This window comes from Podarcis muralis, chromosome 1 (genome assembly GCF_964188315.1).
Source record: "Podarcis muralis chromosome 1, rPodMur119.hap1.1, whole genome shotgun sequence".
Taxonomy (NCBI): domain Eukaryota; kingdom Metazoa; phylum Chordata; class Lepidosauria; order Squamata; family Lacertidae; genus Podarcis; species Podarcis muralis.
The window spans coordinates 91,358,485-91,372,256 of NC_135655.1; the positions used below are offsets into that span (position 1 = coordinate 91,358,485).

General features: G+C 42.4%; 1 protein-coding gene across 4 annotated transcripts in view; it reads right to left on the reverse strand.

The window, feature by feature from the left end:
- Positions 1-13,772, reverse strand: part of ADCY5 (adenylate cyclase 5) — a 182,300-nt gene that overhangs the window by 63,906 nt on the left and 104,622 nt on the right. For all 4 annotated transcript variants that reach the window (XM_077934935.1, XM_028743359.2, XM_028743350.2 and 1 more), the window contains 2 exons: positions 12,844-12,993; positions 8,736-8,857 (listed from right to left, as the gene is read on the reverse strand). In XM_077934935.1, the coding sequence (XP_077791061.1) occupies positions 8,736-8,857; positions 12,844-12,993 (272 nt within the window). The remainder of the gene's footprint in view (positions 1-8,735; positions 8,858-12,843; positions 12,994-13,772) is intronic.

Below are 13,772 nucleotides of genomic sequence, written 5' to 3' on the forward strand. Positions count from 1 at the left end.
AACAAAGCACGCTCTTAGGCAAGGCATTCTTCCACCTCACCTACTGCAAGTGCCATCAATGGACACCCTTTCCAGATGTCAGGTCACAATGTCTTTCTACTGTAAAATGATCAATAGTGTGCAGTTCTGGATTTGAAGGACATTTGATGATTTAACAAATAGTGTTTGTTCTTATAAGTGCTTTCTATAATGTCAGGTATCTCCAGGAGGGAGTAATCTGGCACCAGCACTACTTTGAAAGTGTTTCCTTTGATACCCGGTAGCTGCTCATTCTGCTATAATATACCTTTGAAGCTGGTTTCAATTTATTGTAATGACTGCTGCTAGGTGCGGGTACCTTTTTCACAGTCTGGTTTTAGCATGAAAGATTGTATCCCTCTATCTGGGGAAATAAGGAGCGTGGCCAGTGATTCAAGCAATGAGTAATAAGCAGGCTACAGACAGCAAGTGTGAGGCCACCGCTGCACTTCCAGGCTTATCAGGAAGCTTTCAAACAATTATCACCATCCGAAAAATGTTAAGGCACCTGCCTTGCTGGGAAATAATTCCCTTTAACTTTAAATCATTCTGTCACCCTAGTGCAACAAAACAACTGCTCTAAAAAACTGATTTTTTATTTGCTATTATGGGGAACTGTACTGAAAAGGATGGAATGAATGAATGGTCAACAGAAGATATATAAATACTCAGTAAGCCAATTACTGAATGAATTATCATTGTTGTATAACCTCCCAGCAATGGAATCGGAATAATTGCTTAATCAAGACCAGAGAGAGCCTAGCCATGAATGAGCCTAGCCTAGAATGAATGGCCAACAGACAGGATATTTGGGAGAGCCCTCAGCAATAGAGCACCATTATCAAGCAAATGTAATCAGTGGCACCTAGGGATGGAGGGAATTTGGTTTAGTCTGCATTTTAATGTGAACCTACCTCATTTGTACTTCTCCAAACAAGACACTTCTCCAAATTTTGCTAGGCATTTGTCTCACCAAATAAGGTGCACAAAATTTGTATCTTGGGTAGAGCAGTGGATAAAAGTGCATCTGTTATTGAAAATAATGTAGAAAACAGCATTCTATCGTGAAAAATTGCATACAAAAGTGTGTAGATTAGGAGAAACGTGCATGAAAATGCTGAAAATGTTAAAGAAATGCTGAGATTTTTTTTTAAAAAAATTGCAAACTGATGGTGAAACATGGTGAACTGAACTTAAAACAGGGAAAAAGAGAGAAACCAAAATGGATAGATTTGTCCATCCCTAGCAGTAGCAACTCTTTTACTGCTTGGGCCAGATGTGAAGACCTTTTGGTTCTTCAAGTTTTCAATGCTGTTTTTATGTTTTACTGTCTACTCTTTTTAAGTTTTTAATGTTGTCATGGACTGTGTTTGGCTACTACACATTTTTGTTTTATTGCTGTTTTATACTGACAACCTAGCAGTTTGAAAGCACATCAAAGTGCAAGTAGATAAATAGGTACCGCTCCAGCGGGAAGGTAAACGGCGTTTCCGTGCGCTGCTCTGGTTCGCTGTACTCCGGCCCCCTTGGCCAATAAAGCGAGATGAGCGCTGCAACCCCAGAGTCGGTCACGACTGGACCTATCGGTCAAGGGTTCCTTTACCTTTACCTTACTGACACTTTAGATATGGTATACAAGTAACACTCCCCCCCCCCCCGCGCTCAAACTTTATTAATCTTTAACAAAGGACACCCAGTATAATTACACACAAATTTAATAAAAACCATTCTACAGACAGACTTTATTATTATTAATTATTAAATTTCTATACCGCCCTATACCTGCATTGAGAATATAAGTAAAAAACCATGGTCTTTTTTAATTTTAGTTTTTTATTTTAATTGGATTATGATTTGATATGTTAATTGGATTTTTTAAATTGGAAAATTAATAAAAATGATTTAACAAAAAACAAAAACAAAACCATGGTTGGAAGCCAGAAAAACTGATTCTGAAGCAGATTGCACTGCTTACAACTACATTGTTAAAAGGATTTAAACAGCGATAAATGAAGCAACAAATTGGTATGTTTTGGTACATTAAGCAAACCACATTAGAAAGCTAAACATGTATTTTATTTACAGAGCTGACAAGTCCACTGCTGTATTCCAGCAAATGCTGGTTTAACTTCCACCTTCCAAGCCATTCTAATTAACTGACAGTGACAACAACTGCTACTCCTTAATCAAAGTATATTTCACAACACTTAACAGAAATTGTCATTCTCATTGCATCTGGGTACAACCTCTAAAAAGAACACATTGGTGAGAAAAAATTAGTGGCATATAAATGGTGAGTAATTTTTGTTCTTGAGCTTGACACCTCTTTTTATAGTACCAGGATGACTATATTTGGCAAATTCCAGATACCATTAAGGGGTTATTGTGGCAATGGGATACCATTTGAAAACCACGAGGTAAAAACAATCTATGCATATCTTAGTGCTTTTATGTCTGCTATAAACTAGTCCAAGATGGAAAAAAAGGACTGCTTTAACAGTGCAGTTTGTGTTATTTACTTTAAAAAGTGAATTGAGAGCTCCTGGAAATCCCATTTTAATTTTTTTGACAGTGACCATTATTTTTCACAAACAGATGTAGGCAAAGATCAATTTCTGCTGCAAGACTGTTTTTGTGTGAAAGCAGTTTCTCACATTTTAACTTTCTGAGAGTGGGAATGTTTGCTTCCCCATGAAATGTCAATATACTGTATAGTCATAATTCACATCACGAGTGACTATATGAGCCTGAGATAGATTTCACAGCATCACTAACTTCTACTTACGCAACACTGTAACAGCAACTAGATTAAAATATTTTATGAGCAGGCATGACAGGAAATCCTGGGTAAATTACCCCTAGAACTGTAATTCTCATTGTCGCATTCCTGAGTTTGTTTATTTTATGCATTTATGTTCAATGTTTCTATCTCTCCATTTTTATAAAATTATACTCAAGCTGGCTAATAAATTAGAAACAACAAAATTAGAAACAATAAAGCCAAAATCATCAACAGTAAAAACCACAATCTTGCAACATTAGCAGTCAGAGACCCAGTGTAAAAGACAACAGCAAAAAATGCACGCTGAAAAAGGGTAAGTTGAAGCTGCCTGCTGAAAGGTAAGCAGTGATGGGCCTAGCTGAACCTCTAGACTGTTCCCTGGTATCCACTTGTCATACGAGAAAAAACTTAGGTGTCCAGAACTGCTCCTTGCACACACCCTGGATTAACTAGAGCAGTGTTTCCCAACCTTGGGCCTCCAGCTGTTTTTGGACTACAACTCCCATCATCCCTAGCTAGCAAGACCAGTGGTCAGGGATGATGGGAATTGTAGTTCAAAAACAGCTGGAGGCCCAAGGTTGGGAAACACTGAACTAGAGCATTTGTGAGCTTTGCCAGATGTGACTGGTGTTCCGCAGATGCTTCAGAGATGGATTAGCCGGGAGATGTGTGCATTACAACTGGAGAGGTTGGAGAGGGTGCCCTTTTTTGTGTGCACACATGGATCTGTGGCTTTCACAGATGCCTAAGAATGCAGGACTTTCCCAACCTGATGTTTCCCTTGCATGGCATGGTTTCTAAACCAGCCAAGGTCACAGGGAGCCGTTGTCTTCTGGTTGCTCTCTGCTGTGTAACTTAACCAATGCCACCTCCTGGTCCCATTCCCACCACCACCAGAAAAATTTGCAGGGATCTTTCCCCAAGAGACATCTCTAGATGAGACACAAAACCCTGTTCAACTGAGGCGCCAACCTTCTGCCAGCCCAAAGCACCAGCTAGCATTTATGGAGCACCAGCAGAGTACCAAGAGATCATAAGAGCAGGAGAACAGCCCGTTGGATCAGGCCACACATCTAGTTCACCATCTGGTTCTCACAGTGGCCAACCAGGTGTCTCAAATGGAAGCCCACAAGCAGCAGCTGAGCACAAGAGTGCTCTCCCCTCCTGGATTTTCCAGCAACTAGTATTCAGGTACATAGTTGTCTCCAACTGTGGAAGCAGAGCATAGCCATCATGGCTGGTAGCTATCAGTAGCCCGCTCCCCCATGAATTGGTCAAATCCACTTCTAAAGCCATCTAGGTTGATGACCAGCACACCCTCCTGTGGAAGTGAGTTCTACTGATTAACTATGTACTGTGTGAAAAAGGTGGATTAAGCAGGCCAGCTCAGAGGACCTAGTGTGCATATGGAGCTAGTCCCTGTGTGCAGCTTATAAGTGCAAGGAACCTACATGTATGCATTAAAGAACATGTAGCTAATTACAGTGGTACCTCGGGTTAAGTACTTAATTTGTTCTGGAGGTCTGTACTTAACCTGAAACTGTTCTTAACCTGAAGCACCACTTTAGCTAATGGGGCCTCCTGCTGCTGCTGCGCCGCCAGAGCACAATCTCTGTTCTTATCCTGAAGCAAAGTTCTTAACCTGAAGCACTATTTCTGGGTTAGCGGAGTGTGTAACCTGAAGCGTATGTAACCTGAAGCGTATGTAACCCAAGGTAACACTGTATAGAAAATTGCAGGTGAAGGTATGGAACCAGAAATAAGTGATTGCTCAAAGTATATTTTAAGTACAAAAGCTTGGCCTTGCTGAAGCATGCATTTAGGACAAGCCTTCACAATTATTACCAATGTGTAATAAGCCAAAGGCAATGCCCCAAGCATGGACTGTAAGCAACCTAATAGCTAACAAGCCTGCTATTTTGCAGTCCTAGAAGACAGAAAAAAATAGGTTTGTTCAGTTCCTGGAGGACCACCATACATGAAAGGTGACTGCACCCAGATCAGTGTTCATTAGCTGAGCAACCCTTAAGGTGGATTTGAAGCAACCAGAGAGATACTGTATACGTTTATATCAGGCTGAAGTAGGGCTACTTTTAAAACCAGAAGCTTTTCCTTTAAGGATAGTTAATACAGAAATTCCGAAGGACCTTAGAAATTTGTGTATGCTACAACCACAGCCAGAATGGTATTTGCTCGGAGAGGGAAAGAGGATGCTGTTCCAACCAAGGAAGAATGGCTGATTAAATTGATGGATTATGTTGAAATGGCAAAGGAAGAATGGCTGATTAAATTGATGGATTATGTCGAAATGGCAAAATTGGCAAAATTAACAGGTGTGGTAAGAAACCAAGAGGAAAGCTAATTTACTAAAGAGTGGGGAACATTTGTGATATACAGTATTTCAAAAATCGTGGCATGCAAGTAAGTGCATTAGTAAGTAGGGTTAACTTAAATCAAGAAGTTAAGAGTATTATCAAGATTAACTGTAGAATAATTTAAAAATGGAGCAAAGTGGAAAATGCAGTGTTAAAAATTTAAATAAGATAAGAAACCAGAAAAGGGGGGGATGGAAGTCTAATATGTATTGGAAATATGTGATTGTAAGGTGTATATTTGTAAATTTTCAAAAACTGAAAATAAAATTTACAAACTCAAAAAAGAAAAAAGTAGGGCTACTTTTGTTCTTGGGGGAGGGGGGAGCTAGTGCTGAATCTTTCAAGTCATTAATTGTTTGTTGTTGTTACCTGCTCAGTTGCTTCCCCTACTCCCCATCTGTTCCTATTCACCACACATTGCCAATACAACTTCAGATACATAATGGCCAGAGCACAGTTCATAGTGTCTATCAGTGGATACTTCTGAAAACTGCCTCCTCCTTCTGTGTGACATGTTGTTTTTATGTTATTTAAAGCCCCACTTACTGCACAGATCTTAGCTGTCACTATAGCTCTCCATAAAAAAAATATGGAGCAGGACTGTGGAGTTCAATGTGAAATTATCCAACTTCCATGCAGTAAGTCCTATACATGTCACGGACCAGGATCACTCACCACAGAGAGGCTGACTCCAGTAGTATAACAACTATACCTAGGTTGGGCCATTTGTTATGCAACCAAGACGCTGAGTTTCAAAGAAATGATAATGATGACAGGCAGGTCAGATATTGGTATTGGAACTAGATGGACTTGGCCTCTCAACATTTGCCTAGGTCCATATCTGGTTTCTGAACTGTTGCTAGTGACTACCCAAACATGTCTAACCTGTTTTCTGATTACAAGTCTAGAGCCTTGTTTTTATTAAAGGCAAACTGGACATCCCAAACATAACTAGGATAACTATGTGTCTAGGGCTATTGCTTATATATTTATATTTGCCCAGAGTGGCTTGGGCAACCCAGTCAGATGAGCGGGGTACAAATAAAACAATAACAACAACAATTTTGTTTCTATTAGACAAACTGATATTTTTACAAGTCTCCTATGTAGGCATGTACTGCCCTGAAAGAAAATATTATGAAAATGATATACCGGTGGTACATGACCCCAGTCAAGCTAGCTAAGATATATCACCTGTCTGATAATAAATGTTGGAAATGTAAGGAGGCAGAAGGTACTTTTTTTCATCTCTGGTGGACCTGCCCAAAAGTGAAGGCTTTCTGGGAAACGATTTATAATGAATTGAAAAAGGTATTTAGGTATACCTTCCCTAAGAAACCAGAGGCCTTCCTGCTGGGCATGGTGGACCAGAAAGTGTTAAAGAAAGACAGAACGTTGTTTATGTATGCTACTACAGCAGCAAGAATTCTCATTGCAAAGAACTGGAAGACACAAGATTTACCCACGTTGGAAGAATGGCAGACGCAGTTGATGGATTACATGGAATTAGCTGAAATGACCGGCAGAATCCGAGATTTGGATGAAGAATCGGTTGAGGCGGATTGGAAAAAATTTAAAGACTATTTGCAAAAATATTATAAGTTGTATGAATCCTAAGATAGTGCATGTTATTGGAAATGTTATGCTTTAGCAAATATGATTAAGTAAATGGCAAAATAAGTGATAAAAGAGAAAAGAAGACAAAGTGAACCAACCATATTATGTTTATTTTAAAGGCATCAAATTTGAGATATAATTTATTGAATAACGGTTACATAATAATTGAAAGTGGTAACAAGGTTTGAAATAAGGTAATAAATTGCTGACATGGTTATTATAAAGAATGCAGATCGGGAAGGTGTGGGGAAGTACAATGTTTTCTTTTGTAAAAAAAAAATCAAAAAATTGTTTCTTGTATTTAATTTATTCTGTATGGATTGGAATGTACAAAATTATGAAAAGAAACGCAATAAAAAATATTATAAAAAAAAAAATACAAGTCTCCTATGTACACCTATCCTTGTAATGAAGGCCTCAGAAATTACTGGCTCAGGAAATTTTAAATAGCCTGATTTAGTTATTTGTGATGTTTTGATGTCTTGAGAGGGGCAGAGGGAGAAAAAAACTTAGACACCAGGAAAATGGCTACTTACAAGTCAGCAATTATCAATGTGAACTCAGATAAGAAAACCATGTGAAAGCATATATTCACCCTCCTCAGTTATAAATCTCTACCCTTTGGAGAAGTTACACAATATTTAAGATACAAGGATACTATAAAACTCGCAATTTTATGTGTTGGCACAATTAGCTAAATACAGCAAACATTTTCATCTGTTTATCTTAAGATACACATACTTAATTATGTTCCCTTTCTCAGCTATCTTTTTTCAAACCTCCTCCACCTTGTGACCATTCTCTCATCTTTAATTGTTCTCCCTTCATCTCAGCAAATTGGCCTCCTTCTAAAACTAGTTGTTTGTTTAGATGACATTAATAAATAAGGTTTAAATCCAGTGAGGTTGCTGGATGGGGACTCTGATCTTGAAAGTCTCATTTCAAATGCCACAGAAAAGTGTCAAATGTATATAATGCTGGAGTCAACAAGGCCAATTAAGGCAGGTTTCTTCTAATTAAAGAGCACAGATTGAAATGCATAGATCAGTTATGCTGTACTCCTTTGATTTCAGCTGATTAATTTTCAATTAATTTGATAAGATTAATTAAGTCAGTCCAAGAATTTCTGCTTAAATAGTTTGAGTATTGGTGCACTGGTTTAATTTGACTCAGTGGGACCAAGTCATTTTAAAGGCAAACACACAGGTTTTAGTGCAAATTAAGATAATCAGATTATCAGTGCATGAAATCACTTGCTGCCTAGGCTAGAAAATATTATTAGAGTATTTTTCAAATAACCTATGAGTCTTAGGACTCAAAAGGCTTTAAAAAAGAAGAAGAAGAAGACATAGGATTGTATCTGACTCAAGAGTACACCCATTAAAACCAAATGACTTAAATTAGTTATGTTCATTAATTTCAATAGGTCTATTCAGCATATGACTTAGGCAGATAAATCCATAGTGGTAAGTTACTGCTTTGTATTACTTTCAAAATGAAACTTCGCTTTGCATCGACATTTGAGATAAGAGCGTCAAATAATTTCTATACTGGTTAAACAACAAGACGTAAAGACAAATCAAATCTGTTTTACCTCCTATGTGCATGGTTTTCCCTACATGTGACACCAGCAAAGATTAGTCTCTCACTCTCTACTCTCACATACAAACCTTGTAGAAGGGAAGGAAAGGCAGGAAAAGGCAAAAGAAGTCATCCTTAAACTCACACCAAGGCCTGAAGTCTGCTTGGAGTTGCTTTGAATTTTGTTTCCCTCCCTCCCTTAAAGATATATCTGTGATTTGCAGTTCTGCTGCTAAAAATGGCAAAGAAATTCCATTTATGCTTACCTCTCAGACATACATATTGTTTGCTTTAGTTTCGTTTCTTTTTAAAACATGCTACTGTGTTGTGGGTTCATTCCACGCCTTTACTGTTGCACTTACCTGACATTGTCATGCTTCTGTATGTATATTTTATGAAACATCATATCTTCTTTTTTGGCATTAATGTCAGCTTTCATCTCCATGGCAACATGGCGAGGAAGTACGGAGAGCAGGAGGCGCTCCTGTGGTGTTAGACAGATGAGCCAATTAACATGCCTGCTCTCTATTTAACAACACAAACACACATCTCTTCTAATCTCATATAAACAAAATGAAGCTATCAGTTCTGCAGTGAATGGGCAGAATCATGGATATTTTCCATAAAGCCAGCCTTTATCTAAGATCCTATTCCACTCAGTAATTAAGCAAGCCATAATCCATCAGATTTCTCTCCAGTTCCAATTTAACTGCCATTCATAGAAGTTAGACTCTCCAATGTTAGCAACATCAAAAGGTAGCTGTTTTAACGGAGTTGGTGGTGCACAGAATGCATGTTGACTGTGCATTGTTTGTGGCCATTCCACGAGCCCTATGTAGGCCAAAGGAAAAAATATCATTCATGAAATTTGGCTTCATTTATTTGTTATGTAGCAGCAAATCCAATTTCTTATACACGTTTATGGCTTCAGTAACTATGAAGAAATGACAACAAGTGACTTGCATCCAAGTTTTGTATTTCTTGTGTCAAATGTGAAGGTTGAAGATCAGAACTCTCTACTGATACTGAAATGTATAGGCATTGTCCTGCCTTCTTCTGGCTTACAGTCCCAGTGGAGGCCAGGTTAATGCTGATAAGAAAGAAGCCATATTCTAAAAAGCAGGGTCACAGCAAGGCATGTCCAGTCAAATCCAGCCAGATTATGGGCTGGGTAATTTGTCAGCACCCTGGAGAACTCACACCAGTCAATGCTTGCTAGGACTCACTTAGGAAGAGCTGTTGTCTCAGCAGCAGGCTGAAGCCTTCTGAAGACTCCTATTAGTTCAGTCATCCCTGAGGTGCTGCGTATTCTTTTAAGGACCATTGCCCTGTTCTGCAACTGCTGGCTCCTATGGCTTGGAGGCAGTGAAGAAAGAACTAGTGTCCTCGGCGATGAAGAAGTCCAGTAAACCCACATTATCTTTCACTCTTGAGTCTGCCTCTGAGCTAGATAGGGAATTGTGGCCAAATAATATAAGAAGCACTATCTCGCTACTGGAAACTCGTGTACTTTGCTGCTTTGCACATTACAACAAAAGCATGAAGATAATCTTCTCCATTGCACTACACTACAATTGTTCATAAAGTGTGCATCTGGGAAATTTTATGGGGCCAAAGTGCATGTGTTTAAAGATGCATAAACATGCATGGATGCCTTTCACATTTTAACCGTTTGCTGTGGAAAACACCAGTTTCATATTCTCAGTAGTGCATTTTCTCAGTCCCTATATGAGACCAAAACAACCAGAGCAGAAAGATAGCAAAGTAACACATTTTACTCAGAATATTAAAAAAGCACTAAAATCTTTATTGTGTACACTAGAACCAAAAGGGTTCAAAAGGTGACATATGAATCATTGACACCTCAGTTTCAGAAGTAATTATTGCATACTGGTGAGTCTCTAAAAGTGAATTCCAAAGGCTTGTAGCCAACTACCGTATTTTTCGCACTATAGGACGCACTTTTTCCCCTCCAAAAATGAAGGGGAAATGTGTGTGCGTCCTATGGTGCGAATGCAGGCTTTTGCTGAAGCCTGGAGAGCGAGAGGGGTCCGTGCGCACCGACCCCTCTCGCTCTCCAGGCTTCAGGAAGCTATCCCAAGTCTTGCAAGCCCGGCGGGATGTCCCGCGGGCTCGCAAGGCTTGCGGGCAGCAGCCTGCACCCAAAAGCTGGGGACAGCGGGGAGGCGCAGAGCCGCCACCCCGCTATTCCCCGACCTGATCTGGAGGCTGGGGGTGGGAGGAGCAAGCCTGCTTCTCCCCCCCCCCCAGCCCCACAACCTCCAGATCAGGTCGGGGAATAGCGGGATGGCGGCGCTCCGCCATCCCGCTATTCCCCGACCTGATCTGGAGGCTGGGGGTGGGAGAAGCAAGCCTGCTTCTCCCCCCCCCAGCCCCACAACCTCCAGATCAGGTCGGGGAATAGCGGGATGGCGGCGCTCCGCCATCCCGCTATTCCCCGACCTGATCTGGAGGCTGGGGGTGGGAGGAGCAAGCCTGCTTCTCCCCCCCCCCAGCCCCACAACCTCCAGATCAGGTCGGGGAATAGCGGGATGGCGGCGCTCCGCCATCCCGCTATTCCCCGACCTGATCTGGAGGCTGGGGGTGGGAGAAGCAAGCCTGCTTCTCCCCCCCCCAGCCCCACAACCTCCAGATCAGGTCGGGGAATAGCGGGATGGCGGCGCTCCGCCATCCCGCTATTCCCCGACCTGATCTGGAGGCTGGGGGTGGGAGGAGCAAGCCTGCTTCTCCCCCCCCCCAGCCCCACAACCTCCAGATCAGGTCGGGGAATAGCGGGATGGCGGCGCTCCGCCATCCCGCTATTCCCCGACCTGATCTGGAGGCTGGGGGTGGGAGAAGCAAGCCTGCTTCTCCCCCCCCCAGCCCCACAACCTCCAGATCAGGTCGTGGAATAGCGGGATGGCGGCGCTCCGCCATCCCGCTATTCCCCGACCTGATCTGGAGGCTGGGGGTGGGAGAAGCAAGCCTGCTTCTCCCCCCCACCAGCCCCACAACCTCCAGGCTTCAGGAGAGCCCCACCGCCAGCCCCACAAGCTCGGGGGACAGCGGGAGAGGCGCAGCGCGCCCTTCCCGCTGTCCCCCGACTTGGCTAGAAGGCTGGCGGGGGGAGAAGCCTGCTCCTCCCCGTTGCCAGCCCCGCAAACTCGGGGGACAGCGGGAGAGGCGCAGCGCGCCTTTCCCGCTGTCCCCCGACTTGTCTAGAAGGCTGGCGGGGGGAGAAGCCTGCTCCTCCCCGTCGCCAGCCCCGCAAACTCGGGAGACAGCGGCAGGGGCGCAGCGCGCCCTTCCCGCTGTCCCCCGACTTGGTTAGAAGGCTGGCCCAGCCCCGCAAACTCGGGGGACAGCGGGAGAGGCGCAGCGCGCCATCCCGCTGTCTCCCGACATGGTTTGGAGGCTGGCGGAAGGCTTCCTCCTCCCCCAGCCCCGCAAGCTCCCAGAGCGATGCCAAAGCTGCGCGCAGCTTCGGCATGGCTCTGGGTCCCGTTCTGGGGGAGGGGGAAGCTCGGGCTTCCCCGCCCCAGCCCCGCGCCTGGCGGGGGGGGGAATAAATTTTTTTGCCTTTATTTCCCCCCCCAAATCTAGGTGCGTCCTATGGACCGGTGCGTCCAATAGTCCGAAAAATACAGTAAATTCTCTTCAGAGTGGACCCATTGAAATTAATGAATCTAAATTAGTCATTGTCTTCAATGGGTCTACTTTAAGTAGGACTAGGATTAGATGCAACCCCAAGTTACTTTTCTGTATTTACATTAGATAGAGTTGGGCAGCTTGGTACAGGATAACAAAACATGCATCTATGCAATGTGGGTGGAATCAGACTTAATTTCTGTCTATAGATGTATCATCAGTCCTCTTTAGATTATTGACAATTTCCTACATGCATCTTAAAGATGCTCTCAAATTAACTAGATTGCTCACAGACACTCTATCATGAGCCACACTTACAGAAGAATGCTACTAATTAAAGCTGATGAAGTAAATTAAAGTTCTGTGATAAGACTGGAACCAGGAACACAGTTTTGGCAAACCACTCAGTGCTACAAATCAAAATGTTCTCAGGAGTAGGATATTTTCTCAGCTCATGATGGCTACCTCCCTCACCCCACAGACCACCTACTGATTTCTCCTAACCTGATAGATATATTAAAGCTTTTTGGGTCAGACTTGGGCTTTGCCTGAGCAACGATCACAGCTGAACCTTGGAGATCATCATAGTCCTGGGAACTTTTCTCCTGCAGCCACAAACGGCAGCAAAAGCCAGGTCTCTATCAAATCACAACTTCAATCAGAATTACTTGAACATTCTGTATTCTTCCTATGCAAGACCTATATTGCCACACAAAAAGCCCGGAAATTTGTTCACCACAAAAATATATAAAACAAAATAAGACAATCAAGCTAAAAAAACCCTCATCCTTGAATATATTATCATCATCATTTTTCTTTTACCTGTTGCTGGTTTTCTCTCTGAGAATGTAGACGAGCTTGAATGCATTCCCTGGTCTCTTGAAATGCCTGTCTCTGGGACACCTCAGCAGGATAGTGTGTACACACACCTACAATGTTCGTGCAGATGAAGATGAGGATGTTGGACACCAGCTGCATAAGAAATAGTGGAAGGAAAGAAAGACAGAACTGGTTACAGTCCAGAAACCAGGGTAAGAATAGCACCAGATCCAAGGCCAGAATGCCCTCTTCTGAACCATATATCTAATCATTGTCTTCGGCTCCGAGCAAATTATCTTTATGGAAGTCAATAGCTGCAGAAAGAGTAGCAATATTTATCCTCTGGTCCTGCTTACAGAAGAGGTCACATAGGCAGCCAGACACAGGATATTTTCCTGCTGTTTTGGTTAACAGATTTGAAGATACCTCTTGCTTTGCTTTAAAATATGGTCATACACATGGCAATAGCCATCAGCATCTGAGTTCTGGAAAGTTTTAAAGAATCCCATTAGGGAGATGAATAAGCACCTAACTCAGAGATGGCCAAATATCCCAGTCTTTCCACAAAGAAGTCCACTTTTGATTATGTACTCTAATCACACCTCATTTCAGTAATGTAATTTAAGGTAGTGACAGGTACAGGGATCATTTTGTGCAGCTGTTGTTTTGGACTCCAAAACCCTTGCCAATCTACTGCAAATCACTCAGAGATCTAACGTAAGATTTATATCTTTTTTTCTGCCCGGCCCTAACCTAGTCTACTGACAGGCATACATATATAACTACAGTGGTACCTCGGGTTAAGTACTTAATTCGTTCCGGAGGTCCGTTCTTAACCTGAAGCACCACTTTAGCCAATGGGGCCTCCTGCTGCCGCCGCGCTGCTGGAGCACAATTTCTGTTCTCATCCTGAAGCAAAGTTCTTAACTCAA